The sequence below is a fragment of the Loxodonta africana genome, chromosome 8, assembly GCF_030014295.1.
Source record: "Loxodonta africana isolate mLoxAfr1 chromosome 8, mLoxAfr1.hap2, whole genome shotgun sequence".
In the NCBI taxonomy this organism is placed as follows: domain Eukaryota; kingdom Metazoa; phylum Chordata; class Mammalia; order Proboscidea; family Elephantidae; genus Loxodonta; species Loxodonta africana.
In genome coordinates this window covers 97,605,545-97,623,169 of record NC_087349.1, presented here as the reverse complement: position 1 = coordinate 97,623,169, position 17,625 = coordinate 97,605,545, and the positions used below count along the sequence as shown (strand labels likewise).

Below are 17,625 nucleotides of genomic sequence, written 5' to 3'. Positions count from 1 at the left end.
AGGCACACACAGGGGAAAGAGACTGACAGATTTCATCTGATGGAAGTAGATAAATCTACAAGCCCAGGAACTCCAAAGATTGCCAGCTACTAGAAGCTGAAACAGACCAAAAACAGGACCTCCCCCTAGAGCCATATCCTAAATTTGGACATCTAGCCCACTGATCTATAAGTTCAAACATTGTGAATATAACTAATGCCACTGAATAATACACTTAAAAATAGTTAAAATGTCAAATTTATGTTATATGTATTTTACCACAACAAAAGAAATATATATAATGGGGTGGGTAAATGGAATTATACTGTTGCAAGGTTCTTACTGTTTAAGGTACATGAACTGGTGTCCACCTACTCCTCATTTATCGACTACCTCGTTATTCGACATTTCCCATTTACGGCAATAGTAAAAAATCTACTACCCAACTATTTCGTGCGTTAAGGACATTTGGCAGTAACACATGTCGAGGTGTGAAAAGGCTGTCATTGAAATCTTTCATTTTAGAGATTCATGAAATCTTTTACATATGTAGGATTAATTATGTGACAACACTAAGGAATACAATTCACCCAAGTTTTTATGTTTATCTAAATGGCAAATCTTATTTTAATAAATTAAAATAAAACTTTAAAAACAACATCCTGTATTTTGTTAATTAGCGTTTCTGCATACCCTCAGAATGTTTGTAATTGACCTTCGCAGGGATATTAAAAGTTCCAAAACAGAACATATAAAAAAATGCTAAAATAGCAAATGTTTTGTTATATATATTTTACAACAGAAAAAAAATTTTTTAAGTTCTACAAAAAAGTCTTCTAAAATATGTAAGATAATATTCAGTACGGCTCTAGTGTCAAACGTATTTTAATTTCAAAGGTAATAAATAAAGCATCATCTATATAGCAACACACCTACTAGCCCCTGCAGACCATAAGAGTATTCTGCTTTTATTTAAAATATCACTAATTGCTCTTTCAATATATTCCATTGTCCTCGAGTCAGTTTTGACTCATAGTGACCCTATAAGACAAAGGAAAACTGCCCCATAGGGTTTCCAAGGCCGTAATCTTTACGGAAGACGACTGCCGCATCTTTCTCCTGCAGTACAGCTCATGAGTTCGAATCACCAATCTTTCAGGTAGCAGGCGAGCACTTAACCATGATGCCACCAGGGTTCCTCACCTTTCAACATACAGGAGGGCCAAAAACATTGAATAATATTTAGTTTTAAACACAATTACTAATTTGATACTCTCAAAAAAAAAAAAAAAAAAACCAAACCCATTGCTGTCGGAGTCAATTCCGACTCATAGCGATCCTATAGGACAAAGTAGAACTGTCCCACAGGGTTCCCAAGGTTGTAATCTTTATGGGATCGGACCGCCACATCTTCCTTCTTCAGAACAGCTAGTGGATTTGAACTGCTAACCTTTCAGTTAGCAGCCAAGCACTTAGAGAAATGACTATAAAATCTTTAAAAAATCAAACAGGGAAAGAACAATATAGGAGAGAAACCCAAACACCAGACATGCATGGAAAAAGTAGAAATCTTTTCAAAGAAAGTTTTAAAGAAGTATTAGAGGGGAGAAAAAAGAGGCCCATCTCCAAGAGTCTAAAGAAAGAATAATGTCCTTAGTTATTTAAAATAACCAAGAACATATGAGAGTGGTTAGTAAAACAAGTATAGGTAGGCCAAAAATTAATGATTATTTTTAAGCTCATTAGTATCAAGCAAAGAAAATATAGCAACCTTTTCCTGGAACAAATAGCCCAGTAGCTCTCGCTCTTTTACATCACAATTTATCTAAAACAAACAAAATAAAAGACAAAGAGAAAAAAAAAAAAGACCCAAGATCACTCTATTGTTAAACTAACTGAATCACTAAATAGCTACATGGGTTTAAAAAAATTATCATGTTATAATACGTTTATGCATTTACAGTAATGGAAACTTCAAGTACAGTCTGCTTTTGTCAGTCAACTAAAAGAAAAATGTTTCATAGAATTTTAAAGTTAGATCGTCTTCATCTAATCTAATATTCTACGCTGGGAAAACAAGACTCCAGAAAAATGAAGTGACTTTGCTCAAAGGTAAAGAGTAAATGCCTAATAGGGTGAAAACTAGAAACCAAGCCTCTTAATTTCTTTACTTCTGTGCCCCTTACATTCTGACAACAGAAATCTCCTACGATGTTTTAAAATAAGATCGTACTATACAGCAGGTGCCAACCCAGGAGAATAAAGTTTGCCTCTAGTTCTGTCACTCCTTAAAATGGTCTTGTTAGCTATTTGAAAGTTTAGTTACATCACATTATGGTGAAAAAGCACTAAAGAGTGATACATCACACATCTGAATGTTAAAGCTTTCATTTTGGTGGGAGGAATATGGGAAGGAATTGCCTTCGATTCATACCTACTCTTCTAAAAGATTAAAGCTAGGTTTCCCTATCTTGCCAAAACTAAATCCATAATATATAGCTCATTCACAATATCGATTCAAATGGGCAAGAAATTATGTTTTAAAACTGTGAACTTAACATCTAAATCCAAGAAGTAATACTTCTTTAGTCAGAAGTAACACTTAGAAAGTAAGCCAGCACCCAGTACCTTCAAAATTTAATTATGAAGATACAAGGGAGAAACACTTCCAACATCATGCCTAGTTAAAATGTACAATTCAAAGGATACACACTTTCAGTCAAAGATTCAAATACTTGAAAGCACTGTGGCATTCCCATTGGTTTTATTTTTCTAAAACTAAAAAAAAATAAAATAACACCATACCCTTATGAATAAAGTTGGATTACCTTGTCCAGGGCAAACTTAGTGTTTCCTAATGAAGATAATGACAGCCTGTGAGACCCAACAAGGGCAAAGTTGCTGGTGCGTACAGCATTGAGACCACCTGGACTAGCCATAACTGTAAAGAAAAAAGAAATGAAACGTAGTTCAGAGCAACTTTCATAAATATAAATAACCAGTTCTTCTCTCCTGCCCCAAAAGAGAAAAATTAAATTGCCATATAGAAAATCGCCTCATTTTCCTGGCTTTAAATATGGGACAAAAGTCAAAGAAAACATCAACATATTTTTAATGAGAGAAAACTGTTAAGTATTTAACTTAAGTGAGGTACAGGCACTCCTAACTTTTGTGATGGATGTGTTTTTAAAGAATACAGAACCTAAAAACGTGGACATAAAAAGCAATTTTCTCATAAGAGTTTTGGAAAAGACTTCATTGCTAGTAGAGGATGACATAACTAATAGCAGAGACTCTCTAAACAGTTCTGCTGATCTACTCTCTTGTGCTATGGAGAAGAGGCCAAAAGCCATTGTCTCTTTCCACAGATGCAGTCAATTGGATCCTTTGCATTCCATCCCGTAAGGCCCACATGTATAGTCACCGCTTATGTTGTTGAGTAAAGGTATTCGCAATGAAGAAGTCGTTGGTCTTGAAAAATTCTATCATGCAAAATTCTATCATACGATCTCTGGCGTCGTTTCTATCATCAAGGCTATATTTTCCAACTACCGATCCTTCTTCTTTGTTTCCAACTTTTGCATTTCAATCATCAGTAATTTTTAATGCATCTCAATTGCATACTTGGTCAATTTCAGACTGCAGGAGTTGGTAAAAAAATCTTTAATTTCTTCATTTTCAGCATTAGTGATTGGTGTGTAAATATGAATAATAGTCATATTAACTGATCTTCCTTACAGGCGTATGGATATTATCCTATCACTGACAGCGCTGTACTTCATAATAGATCTTAAAACGTTCTTTTTGGCAATGACTGCTGTGCTGTTGCTCTTCAATTTGTCATTCTTGGAATAATAAACTACATGATTGTCCAATTCAAAATGGCCAATACCAGTCCATTTCAGCTCACAAATGCCTTGGATATCTATCTTCAAGCGTTCCATTTTCATTTTTTGACAACTTCCAATTTTCCTAGATTCATATTTTGTACATTCTATGTTCTAAAAAAAAAAAAATTTTTTTTTTTTTTTATGTTCTGACTATTAATGGATGTGTTGCAGCTGTTTCTCATTTCGAGTCGTGCCACATCAGCAAATGAACGTCTTGAAAGCTTGATTCCATCCACATCATTATGGTTGACTCTACTTTGAGGAGGCAGCTCTTCCCCAATCATATTTTGAGTGCCTTCCAATCTGAGGGGCTCACCTTCCGGCACTATATCAGATAATGTTCCACTGCTATTCATCAAGTTTTCACTGGCCAGTTTTTTAAGAAATAGATCGCTACATCCTTCTTCCTAGTTTGTCTTAGTCTGGAAGCTCCACTGAAACCTGTCCACCATGGGTGACCCTGCTGGTATCTGAAATATCAGTGTCATAGTTTCCAGCATCATAGCAACACATAAGCCACCAGAGTACGATAAAGTGACAGACAAGTGGTGGAAGGCTAAGGCAAAGGCAAGCACTCATAAATCAAGAGGGTCTATCTACATAAATATACAATTGCTTAGTTATTTTTCTTATTCTAGAGTTTTAAATAGTTCAAAATGAACTCACCTGACGATTGAAGGTTGCTTTTCTAAAAGTGATGTGAAAAAAGAATATAAGTGTTATTAGAAAACATTTTTTCCTACATTAATATCAGGAACTCTCCCCACTCCTGCCCCATTACTATATTTTAAAGATTTCCACAGTGCTAAGAGTTTAGAAATGGTTAACCAATTTACAATGTTATGTACAAGCTGAAGATTTCTCATGGAAGCTCAACTTTTTTTTTTTTTTTTTTAAAGCTCTACTTACTGTGGTTATAGATGTGAGGAGTCGCTTTGGAGTAATAGCCTAGAAGAAAACATAGCTTAGTAGATTTCCTATTAAACATTATGATTTCAGAGCTCAAAGTCAACCTTGAGATACTCCCACATATAAAATAAATCTTAAAAATGAATATAATATACTTAAGTCCTTTATTAAGGCTTAACCCATACTGCTCATTCCTGTTTTTGTTAAAGCTAAGAAAAACATTTTAATAAATGAACACTGAGAGTGAAGACAAAAGAGCAAAGACTGGGAAGGCTGGAAGCCAAGCTGGAGGCTCTATTCCTGACGCCTGCACAATGATTACCTCATCATTCTTAGGTACTCCAGAGGACTTAGAGAGAGCGCATAGGAAAGCCTTGAGGAAAGTGTCAGCCTAGAAAACCTAGCTGTCAAAGTCAGTGCACAGAAAATACAATTATCTAGCCTGAGGATATCAAGAACTTCTACTCAGGACCATGACCACCCAGTATACGTTTATGTTCAGCACTCTTATGTATTAAATGAAAGAATCAGAAACCTGGGATGTAAAAATGATCTAAAAACTTTATAATCATTAAAAATTATACATAAATTAAAACTTATATAACGACATCTATTATTTTCTGATTATAATATTTTACTGGGTTTCTTTCATTCTCACCTTGGACTTGGATGTTTTTTTCTTCTTATCAGGGCCTAAGGGATCTTTCTTTTGTACCTATGCACAAACCCAAAGCATGAGTAGTTTAAAATCTCAAAATCTTGGAAAATAATAGACTACTGGTTATTTTAGGAACCAATGACTGCTTACCAAGCTGTAAACTTCAATATTAATTTCAAAGTCATTGGACACATCTTGCCTAGAAAAATAAAACACAGAATAAAAATGTCAGAAAAACCCCAAGTTATGCCATTAAAAATAATACCATGAATTCTACTGCAAGACTCTGAGGGTAAAAGAATTCACTGTGTTTTTAAATGAAGACAATAGCTATAAGGCATTAAAAAATACTAAAATTTGTAAGAATAGTCTATTTTTTTCTATAAGTCAGAAATCCTTTTCTCAGTATTTTACAATTCAAGATCCTCAATAACAAAACTAGTCATTTACTTTCAAACTGGATTTTTTACTCTATAGCTTGAAAAATAAGCCTGTGACACTAAATATAAGTAGTTTTCTAAGACTGAATAAAAAGTACATTAATGAGGTTTAAACCATATATGAAAAAATTCACAGTTAAAATTTTAAATATACGTACATGTATACAGAAAAGTGGGCTATTTGTCCACATAAAAAGGACAAACATATGCATTTCAAAGATTATAAACGCCCCTGCATTGCTTACCAACTCTTTTTTAAAAAATGTGGTTTGAATCATGAGAAGCCCTATTTACTTACAGAGTAAACACAGTAGTGAATGCCAGAGCATCTCCATTAAGGGAGTTTGAAGTACTTGCTAATGGTGTGGCCACCATATTTTCGGCTCCTGCTTTTAGTATAATTAAGTAATAATAATTTGCTGCATCTGCAAAAGTAATCACATTATATAATTAGCACACAAGAAAAATCAGATTTAGCTAATCGGCATTCTGGATGACCAAAGGTATAAAGTACTACTGTACCTGATAATATATAATTTACAAAAAATTACTAGAATCAACTTTCCAGAAACAAAAAGCTAAGACATAGCACACAGCCATGTGAGTCATAATAATTTAAATTCTACTATCTCAGATTACTTCACTCGATGGCCCTCAGTTTTTGCCACCCTTGTCTTTTACCTACTGACCCCAATACTTTAGCTAATAGTATATGCCTCAAAAGGATAAATTATGGCTTGACATTTCAAAATTGAGATTAAAACACTATAGCTCTGTGAAAGTTACTTAGAGATAAATTCCAACAAAAACATGAACTATTTCTTCACTATGTTATTAAATAACCAGATGTATCAAGGTCCATATTCAACTACCAGTAGATTTCTGCCTGCCTCCCCCACCCTAGCCGAATCAGACAACCTAGAACGTAGAACTTAAGGTATCTAATTTCTACAATAATGCTAAAACTTCTAAAGACCTCTCTTCTTTACTTTCCCTGTACCTCAGACACTGAATGTACAGCCTTCCCTTGACTTAGAGACTTTCCACACAAAGAAAAATTTAAAAAAGGACCTTAAAGAAAAAAAACCTTATCTGATATTTCATAAAATTTAAATTTTATTAAGCTTGCTATAATTACCCTGCCCCTTTTCCAGAACCTGGTGCCATATTTCTCTTTACCTACTTTGTTTATACATGATTTTTAATAGAATACATAGTTCAGAAAAGTTCACTGTGGTTATTCAATCTTCAGGGACAAAAAGAATACAAATCCTTGCCCCTACAAGTAATAATTCAAAACTTATAGAACAAATTTCTATAATGAGATAAAGTCTAACTGGAGTAAAGTAAAAAATAAAGTTCTTTTAGATGCTCCAGTATTTTCTACAATAAAATTATTGAATGAAAGCCAGGTGATCTGCTGTTACGATAAGTGATCTCAGGAAAATACTGTATATTTCAAATGATTTCTAGCTAGCCTTACTCTCAGTGCTGTGGGCATTATCGTGTGGATCAGTAACCCTAAATATGCAACTTTCCCTTCGCTATTTTTGTGCATATATTTTCATACAAGGAACTGAAGGCCCAAGATTCAAGTTTTGCATCTTTATGCGTGCTCTACATGCCCCCATCTTTCACAATGCCAAGCTAGTGAGGTCCAGAATGAAACATACGATCTAGAAGTGATGCAAGTTACCAATCATCGTACCTGGTTTCTGGGCTGTACTGCAGACAAAATCTGCTTTTAGAGGCAAGCGGATCTCTGACAAAGTAACTGATCCTTTGGATGGGACGAATTCACTTTGGGATATGGGACCAGTCTTATTCCTTCTCTGAGGTCCTTCACTCTTCAATTTATTCAATTCATCAATCAAAAGTGTTCTCTTCTCAGCTTTGTAAAAATATGCAAGTCAATATGTCAAATTTTACCACAATTCTTTGTAAATGAGAGCCATCTCAAGAAACTGCACTGATGTGACAAGTGTACAGAAGACTAAAGCCAAAACAGTAAGACTTTATACAAACAGGTAGTTAGGTAAAACCTGGTAGTTTACCTGTTTACCAAGTTCTTATAATGTAGTATTTCAACTTTTGGTCTATTTTCTTATGTGGTCTAATCTCTCTATCCAACACCCCTCTCCCCACCATTACCACCATACGTACACATACAACAAAATCACATAAGCTTTTTTTAGCTCATACACACTTGCTCATATATTTTTTAAGATACTCTTCACAACTATAATTTTTTCAAATGCACTCCAGCTTCTTTCACCTTTCACGCAAACTACATTGTATTTCACATAAACAGTTTTCACAAACCCGTAATTATAAGAAACAAAAGACAGATTTATCAGAAAAACTCCTTCCTCTGAAATTAGAGATTTCTGAATACACTAGATAAAAGGAGAGTCTCCTCTGGCTTGAAAATTTGTTGGGATTGCCTCAGGTGCACTGCACATACTTGCAATTAGAAGAAGTCTTTCTGCCTCAGCTTCTTCTAGAGACCCTTTTCCATGCTCTCCATCAACACAGCAGTTAAGAGCCTGGCTAGCTTGATAAATCACAGTCTGTTGCAAATTTATTTCGTTACTGAGGTCCTAGTGAAACCAATGAGAAAGGGGAAAAATATGTTTTTAATCATCATTTCCACTTTAATTTTAACTAATCTGACTGGGTAATTTTCAAAGTTCCTAGAGAGTAAAGCTAACATGTTAGTTTCATTGTTCAAGTTAATTTCATTGACTATGCACCAAAAGGAGCCCTGGTAGCACAGCGGTTTAAGCACTTGGCTGCTAATCAAAAAGTTAGCAGTTTGAACCCACCAGTTGCTCCACGGGAGAAAGATTTCACAGTCTGCTTCTATAAAGACTTGGAAACCTTATGGGGCAGTTCTACTCAGTCCTATGAGGTTGCTATGAGTTGGAATCAACTCGACGGCAGTGGGTTTTTATGCACCAAAAACATTTAACATCCTATAAAGACAATAATTAAACTATAAACATTGTTCTTCATGAAAAGCTTTCTAATTCATACTTATTAAAATTTTAACTGGGGCTATATAGAGCCAACAGACTAGAGATTTAGAAATCATCTGATTCATTTTATTTAAGTTACATGTATACTGTATTTTTAAAAATGCTTTAATGCTTATCGTAAAAGAACGTCTGAGAGCAAAATCGGCAGTTCAAACCCACCCAGAGGCACTTCGAAAGATAGGCCTGACAATCTGCTTCCAAAAGGTCACAGCCTTGAAAACCCTATGGAACAGTTCTACTCTGCACACACAGGGTCACCGTGAGTCAGCATCGACTGGACCGTTGATTCGACAACAAAGAGCAAAAGAAATTTCAGACCTCACTATCACTCAATTAATAGTTATACTTTAAAGATATTTATGACAAACATGTTTACAACTAAATATTTTACCAACACCAAACAATCTTCCAATTCTCCAGTAAAGAGGATCTTTTTGAAATTAAACTGAATTCGAGTGATTTCCTGAGCTCCTACACGTCAGACACGTTTGAGGCACTCCGGGTACAGTGATGAATAATGCTGGCCCTTGTCCTCAGAGCTCACAGTCTACTGCAGCAAACAATCCGAATCCCTTTTCCACAGAAGAGCGTACCTGCATTTTCTGTTTGATATTAACGTGACCGGAAAAGGCATTCTTTCTTTCATCCAATTTTGATGTAACATCTTCCTTCCGAACAATCACCTGCTTTATTGAAGGACGGTCTGTTTCTTTGAATCTTTGAGATCTATATGCATCAATGCTTCAGGAAAAAGTTACACTCAATTAGAAAGCCAGCAACACATTGAACACTACCCTTTATTGAACATATCAACAGAACTTCACCACAATGGAAAATGCCATTTGGTGAGTTGATGAGAGAGGCTGACAAAAATTATTCCAAGCTTTTATACAGATGAGTTATTCATGGCATCACAATAATAAATTGTAACACATCTTGTTGTGTCAAGAATCTAAGCCACAGCCCTTAAAGGGCAAATGCCTTCCACAGATGCCCTTACCTATAAAGGAGGTCACGATCTTCAGAATCAATGCTATCACGAGACTCAGCCCGAGGGACACGGGTTCTTTGGAATTTTCCCGGCTTTGGACTTTCATCACTTACGCTGGTGCCTTTTAATTCTAATCCAGGTGAGGAAACTAAACTCTGCAGGGAAATACATCAGGTATTAGTACATGTTACAGGTAATAACAGATTCTAAGCTAAATGAATAATCCTCCATTATTGTTAGGAAATAAACATCCAACACATGGACAGATTCATCATAAAACCCAAGAAAACTAACATAACTCCCTAAAAAGTAAATAAATAAATAAAAGTATCAAGACAGCTGAAACCTACATGTATAACTCTTTTTAAAAATGACATTCCTACTTGAATCAGTTTCTAAGCAGATCTGTAATTAATCAATTTAGGGTGATAGCTAACAACAGTAGTTAGCTCTCAGTAAATGTTACTTACGTATCTGGTGATAAATACAAATATCCTAATCTGATTTAATATTCACAGCAACCCCTGGTGTAGGTACTATTATTAACGTTATTTAATTGATGAGAGAACTGTGGTATAGAGAGGTTAAATAATCTGCTTAATGAACAGCCAATAAATGACAGAGCCAGGATTTCAGCTCACATGTCTAGCCCTTCAGGCCATGTTAAGAGAGTCTGGATTTTATCCAGGGACAACAAGAAACCACTGAAGAGTTTTAAACAGAGAAATAACGTCAAGTCTAAAACCACCCCCTGACTACAGAATGCCAAATCCCCATTTACCAATCAAAAATAATGTAGGGGTTCCAATAATGATTAGTTTCCTTATATCATGGGCCTTGTTTACCTTCAGTCTTGTCTTACCTCTGGGCTTAGCACCCCAACTGTCTGTGCTAATGGAGTAAGTAGAGACATGGAAGAGATGTTCAGTGCATCTTCCTGGTCCTCACTGCTCTCTGCTCCTACTTGATCCGTCCGCTTTTGACTCTTTTCCACATTCAGCTCACCTTCTTCTAAGACATCACTGAAGATGTCATTAATAACTTTTGAACTATTGATATCATCATCATCATCCACACTCATCTCAATTTCACGTACCACTTCTGAAAAATATTGCAGTAAGTGGATACTATGATTCGGATCTTAAAGAATTAAAATGGATAGCAAACAAGACCTAACATTCATATGCTCACTAAACAAATGGGGGGAAAAGCCCTAAGAAAAAGCACCTCCTAAACAAAAAATAATATTACTGATACACAAAATCAAAATAATTTTCAAAGTTCCATATTTTCTATGTAATAAAGTTTGGGTCTATAAAAAGCTGATTTGATGCTTTGGGTTTAAGAAAGAATATTAACTCAGAACTCAAACTGCACGATCACAGCCAAAGCTTCAGACTTCCAACAAAATGTTCTTTAAAATAAATCCTTCTATTTGGGGGAACTGCCCTTTCACATGGCACACCCAATACTTCTGGCAGGAGTTGTTAATCAAGGATCCACAGACAGGCCTCGGGGGCCGGAATCCCTCTAACAGTACATGCTCGGTGTGGGAGGGCAGCAGAGGGCCTTTCCTGTGAAAGTGAGTGATAGCCTTAATCAGGTTCTCACAGGGGTCTGTGACCTAAAGATAACTGCTAACAGTACCGCGTCTCTGTGGAAGCTAGGCTATTTCCTAGTTTAAAAAAGAGAAAGAGAGAATATTATACAAAGACATCTTGAAATATAGGAATACTGTATATTTGAATATGTGCTTCTAGTAATATGTTATGTCTTAGTGTGGCCAGAGTTAATAATAAAGAATAAAAACCAACCAGTCTGCTTCTCAATCTTTGGGTCTGATGGTACTTTTAAGGACTTTTCCTCTTCTAAAAACAGTGTTATTTTCAAAGGGCTAGACTTCGTCATTTCACATTCAGTGGAACCTAAAAAGATTTTTTTAAGAAAGACCATATCAATATATGTATATAAGTACCTAGAATTTTTTAGCTGAGAAATCTTATGTATCTTTTTTCTGATTATAAAACTATATACACACATATTTCCTTTTATTATGCTTTGCTTTATTGCACTTCACAGATACTACATTTTTTTTTTTTTTACAAATTAAAGGTTTGTGGCAACCCCAGGTCAAGCAAGTTTGGCACCATTTTTCCAACAGCATGTGTTCCGTTCGTGTCTCTGTGTCATATTTTGGTAATTCTCACAATACTTCAAACTTTGTCATTATTATTACATCTGTTATGGTGATTTGTGATCAGTGATCTTTGATGCCACTATCGTAATTGTTTTGGGGTGCTGCAAACTGCACTCATGTAAGACAGCAAACTTAACTGATAAATGTTGTGTGTGTGTTCTGACTGCTCCAACTACCACCCGTTCCCCCATCTCTCTCCCTCTCCTCAGGCCTCCCTATTCCCTGAGACACGACAATACTGAAATTAGGCCAATTAATAGCCCTGCAATGGCCTCTTAAGTGTTCAATTGAAAGGAAGACTTGCACTTCTCTCACTTTATTATTATTTTTTTTTTTATTGTGCTTTAGGTAGAAGTTTACAGCTCGAGTTAATTTCTCATAAAAAATGTATACACATATTGTTATGTGACCCTAGTTGCATTCCCTATAATGTGACAGCACACTTCCCCGTTCAACCCCACGTTTCCCGTGTCCATTCAACCAGCTCCTATCCCTTTCTGCCTTCTCATCCTGCCTCTGGACAAAAGCTGCCCATTTAGTCTTGAGTAAGCACACTCTTCACAAGTATTATTTTATGTTTTATAGTCCAGTCTAATCTTTGTGCATGTCTCTCACTTTAAATCGAAAGTTAGAAATGATTAAGCTCAGTGAGGAAGGCATGTCAAAAGCCGAGATAGGCCAAAAGCTAGGCTTCTTGTGCCAGTTAGCCAAGCTGTAAATGCAAAAGAAAAGTTATTAAAGGAAATTAAAAGTGATACTCCAGTGAACACATGAATAATAAGAAAGCAAAACAGCCTTATTTCTGATATGGAGAAAATTTCAGTGGTCTGGATAGAAGATCAAACCAGCCACAGCATTCCCTTAAGCCAAAGCCTAATCCAGAGCAAGGCGCTAACTCTCTTCAATTCTGTGAAGGCTGACAGAGGTGAGGAAGCTGCGGAAGAAAAGTCTGAAGCCGTCAGAGGTTGGTTCATGAGGATGAAGGAAAGAAGCTGTCTCCAAAACACGAAAGTGCCAGGTGAGGCAGCAAGTGCAGAAGCTGCAAGGAGTTACCCAGGAGATCTAGCTGAGATAACGGATGCAGGCAGCCACACTAAACAGCAGGTTTTCAGTGTAGATGAAACAGCCTTAGACTGGAACAAGACGCCATCTAGGACTTTCATAGCTAGAGAGGAGCAGTCAACGCCTGGTTTCAAAGCTTCAAAGGACAGGCTGACTCTCTCGTTAGGGGCTAATGCAGCTGGTGACTTTAAGTTGAAGCCAATGCTCATTTACCATTCCAAAAATACTGGGGCCCTTAAGAGTTATGCTAAATCTACTCTGCCTGTGCCCTATAAATAGAACAACAAAGCCTGGATGACAGCACATCTGTTTACAACATGGTTTACTGAACAATTTAAGCCCACTGCTGAGACCTACTGCTCAGAAAAAAGGATTCCTTCCAAAATATTACTGCTCATCGACAGTGCACCTGGTCACCCAAGAGCTCTGATGAAGATCTACAAGGAGATTAATGGTTTTCATGCCTGCTAACACAACATCCATTCTATAACCCATGGATCAAGGAATAATTACAGCTTTCAAGTCTTATTATTTAAGAAATATATTTCATAAAGCTATAGATGCCATAGTGATTCCTCTAACGGATCTGGGCAAAGTAAATTGAAAACCTTCTAGAAAGGATTCACCATTCTAGAAGCCACTAAGAACATTCATGATTCATGGGAGGAGGTCAAAACATCACCATTAACAGGAGTCTGGAAGAAGTTGATTCCAGCCCTGATAGATGACTTTTGAGTTTCAAGATTTCAGTGAAGGAAGTAACTGCAGATGTAGTGGAAATGGCAAGAGAACTAGAATTAGAAGTGGAGCCTAAAGATGTGACTGAAATGCTGCAATCTCCTGAGAAAACTTTGACGGGAGCACCTGCTTCTTATGGATGAGCTAAGAAAGTGGTTTGTAGAGATGGGATCTACTTCTGATGAAGATACTGTGAGCATTGCTGGAATCACAACAAAGGGTTTAGGATGTTACATAAACTCAGTTGATAAAACAGAGGCAGGGTTTGCGTGGACTGACTCTAATTTTGAAAGAACTTCTGTGGGTAAAATGCTATCACACAGCATCGCAAGCTACAGGGAAATCTTTCATGAAAGGAAGAGTCAATCGATCTGGCAAACTTTATTGTTGTCTTATTTTAAGAAATTGCCGCAGCCACCCCAACCTTCAGCAACCATCACCCTGATCATTCAACAGCCATCAACATTGAGGCAAGACCCTTCACCAACAAAAAGATTACAACTCGCTGAAGGTTCAGATGACAATTAGCATTTTTTAACAATAAAGTATTTTTTAATTAAGGTATATATACACTGTTTTATAGAAATAATGCTACTGCACACTTAATAAAAAAATTTTTTTTTTTTTTTAATTTTTTTTACACTTAATAGACTACCAAAAAATCCCAAACCCGTTGCTGTCGAGTCAATTCTGACTCACAGCGACCCTATAGGACAGTAGAACTGTCCCATAGAGTTTCCAAAGAGCACCTGGTAGATTCAAACTGCCAACCTTCTGGTTAGCAACTGTAGCCCTTAACCACTACACCAGGGTTTCCTAATAGACTACAGTGTAGTGTAAACATAACTTTTATATGTACCAAAAAATTCGTGTGATTTGGTATATTACAGTGATCTAGAACTGATCCTGCAATATCTCCAAGGTATGCTTGTATTTGTTTTAAAAATTCAAATCTAGAAATATATAGAGAATCCCCCAAAACCTATCCTCTCTAAACTGTCACGTCTCTGTCTTCCTCTCTACCGAGAGAGAGAAGAGGACACCAGTATTACCAGGTTGCTGTTTGTTCTTCCAGTTTTCCCAATATGTATGCATATGTGCATTTGATTTATCAGAAGGTGATATTATACATGATGTTCTACAACTTGTTTTTCACTTTCGAAAAAGTGACAATGATATGTCATTACATACAAAGCTACCTCATGCTTTTAAGCAGCTACATAACATTTGATGATATGAATTTACCATTTATTTAAGCAGTCTTCTACAGATGGGCATTTAGGCGGACTCATAACGACCCTAAAGGACAGAGCAGAACTGCCCCATAGTGTTTCCAAGGAGCGCCTGGTGGATTCAAACTCCCAACCTGTTGGTTAGGAGCCAAACTCTTAACCACTATGCCACCAGGGTTTCCATTTTAATCTTACTACTACGCAAACAGTGCTACAGTGAATCTCTTTGTACGTATATCCTTGCACGTTAGTTCTAAGAATTCATCTTGTAGAAACACTTGCAGAAATTAAGCACTTGCACATTTTATAATTCAATAAACATTACTGAATATTCTCCACAAAAAGATGTCGTACTCTGTACTCTCATGCAGAGTGTATGAGTTCTCACTCGAGAAAGAGAACTAAGGAAGAATCATATCGTGTGAACAGAAGGAAGAAATTAATCTGCCCTTTTACATCAGAGCAGCACTTCTGCTTTCCAATCTCAGAGAACTACGGCAGACTGAAAACCACATTCTCAATGAAGTAGTAACAGACCTGCAGGTTCTGTGCTGGAGGTTGCTGGTGGTGTCTGATTTTCTATCACCTTTTCCGCCGCTGGTAGTGACTGAGTATCTGAAACAACTTGAGATTTTTTGAGGGGAGTGTTCTGACAGTGAATTTTCTGCAAAAAGTAAATGAAAAGAGATAAATTTTATTTCTCAAAATTTTTATCTTATTATATTTATTAATGAAACAAACAAGAGTCATTATTCTGTATAAGCATCCTCAGATCAAAAGAGATAATAAACGGGTGAAAGGGCCCAGCCATGGTAAGAATACAACAGGCCCTCCGTGTTAGTTCATATTCTAAGTAATTCCCAAAACCAAAAAAACCAAAGCCACTGCTGTCAAGTCACTTCCGATTTATAGTGACCCAGTATGTAAAATCATTTTTAGAGACTAAGAGGCAAAAGAGCATAAAAATTCTCATTAGAGTTCAGTTACAGATAAACCAATTAAAGTAAAAATCACACAAGTGAAAAGCAATTCCTCCTGTGTCACTTAGCTCAACCCCCGCCTATAAAATCTGGTGGTAGTTCCTACTTCAGGATTCCATTTAACTATCAGTTACTTGGTGGGTAAAATCTAGAGAAAACAAAGGAGGACAAAAATAGAATAGAGGGTAAGGAAAAAGGAGAGAAGGAAAAAAATTCCCTTTTCTGAGACTGTTTAAATCATTTCAAAGGGTATGGAAAAGAATTTTTTTTTTTTTTTTAAATACAAAAGGCATTATCATTAAAGCAACAGTAGAGAGATAATAAAAGTAAGAAGAATCACAGCAGCACATGCTTACCCAGGGTATAATATATGCCTGTCATCTTCTGAGCACTTTAAGTCTATTGCCTCACTTAATCCTCCCAATAGCCCTGTAAGTTAAGTACTATTAATATCTCCATTTTACAGATGAGAAAATTAAGGCACAGAGGAGTTAAGTAACTTACTCAAAGCCAGTTAAGTGGCAGAGCCAGTATATAAACTCAGAGAGTCTCATTCCAGAGCTAGGTGCAGACCACACAGGTAGCCCCTGACTTACAACGTATTCAAGTTACGATGAACACACTTATGGCTGTCAAGACTCCGTGGCTGCTGGATAATGCCCCAGGACATCCTCCTCACACAGGTGATTTAAATCACAATGTAATAGTGGCGTATCTATCTCCCAATGTGACAGCTGTGATTCCGCCTATGGATTAAGGTGGAATTACCACTTTCAAGGCATAGCACCTGCAGACTACGTTTGCTCAGGCAATAGCTGCAACAGATGGAGGTACGGTAACACTATTCAATTTCTGGAAGAATTATAATATTCTTCTATGTTTCTGGAACTTTGCATCTTCCTGGGAGGAAGTTATGGAAAAATGCATGTAGCGAATTTGGAAAAAATTGGTGAGTTATGTGAACATGCTCCAAGCATTTGATCAGGATAATATGATAAAAGAGATCAGTAGAAAAATTGTTCATATGGCAAGAACGCTAAATTTAGAACTTGATATCGCTGATGGGGAACAGCTCATCAATCACAAAGAAGGGGAACTGACAGATCAGGACGTAATGGATTTTGAAGAGGAAAGAAATGCTGAAGAAGAAAGGAATAATGAGGAAGGAGAGAAGTTGTCAAAAAAATTTTACAGTGAAAGCATTAGGTGGAGTTTTTTCTAAACTACATCAGGGGCTTTAATTGCTTGACAACATGGATCCAAACACTGATCACTTTGCTAAAAAGTCCACAGGTAGATTAGGGAAGCAGTGAGATGTTACTGCAAAATATATGAAGAAGAAAAGGAAAGAATCATACAGACAGTTCTCACTAATTTTCTGACTAGAAACATCATCCCTGTTCCCAGGGATTATTCGGATGATCCAGAACCTTCCAAAGTGGAGTTATTAACGCGACTGACAAAATGCCAACATCGTCCGACTCTTCATCATCAGAGTAAATTTTTATGAT

At 36.4% G+C, this 17,625-nt stretch overlaps 1 protein-coding gene across 2 annotated transcripts in view; it reads right to left on the bottom strand.

Annotated features, from left to right (window-relative positions):
• The window catches only part of ANLN (anillin, actin binding protein), a 71,004-nt gene that overhangs the window by 17,883 nt on the left and 35,496 nt on the right, over positions 1-17,625 (bottom strand). The window contains exons 8-21 of one of the 2 annotated variants that reach the window (XM_064290141.1): positions 15,672-15,798; positions 11,720-11,830; positions 10,768-11,006; positions 9,915-10,060; positions 9,508-9,655; positions 8,341-8,476; positions 7,585-7,767; positions 6,175-6,301; positions 5,587-5,635; positions 5,437-5,493; positions 4,779-4,817; positions 4,536-4,557; positions 2,808-2,920; positions 1,751-1,804 (exon numbers count right to left, since the gene is read on the bottom strand). In XM_064290141.1, the coding sequence (XP_064146211.1) occupies positions 1,751-1,804; positions 2,808-2,920; positions 4,536-4,557; positions 4,779-4,817; positions 5,437-5,493; positions 5,587-5,635; positions 6,175-6,301; positions 7,585-7,767; positions 8,341-8,476; positions 9,508-9,655; positions 9,915-10,060; positions 10,768-11,006; positions 11,720-11,830; positions 15,672-15,798 (1,551 nt within the window). The remainder of the gene's footprint in view (positions 1-1,750; positions 1,805-2,807; positions 2,921-4,535; positions 4,558-4,778; positions 4,818-5,436; positions 5,494-5,586; positions 5,636-6,174; positions 6,302-7,584; positions 7,768-8,340; positions 8,477-9,507; positions 9,656-9,914; positions 10,061-10,767; positions 11,007-11,719; positions 11,831-15,671; positions 15,799-17,625) is intronic. The other variant, XM_064290142.1, reaches the window with a different exon arrangement.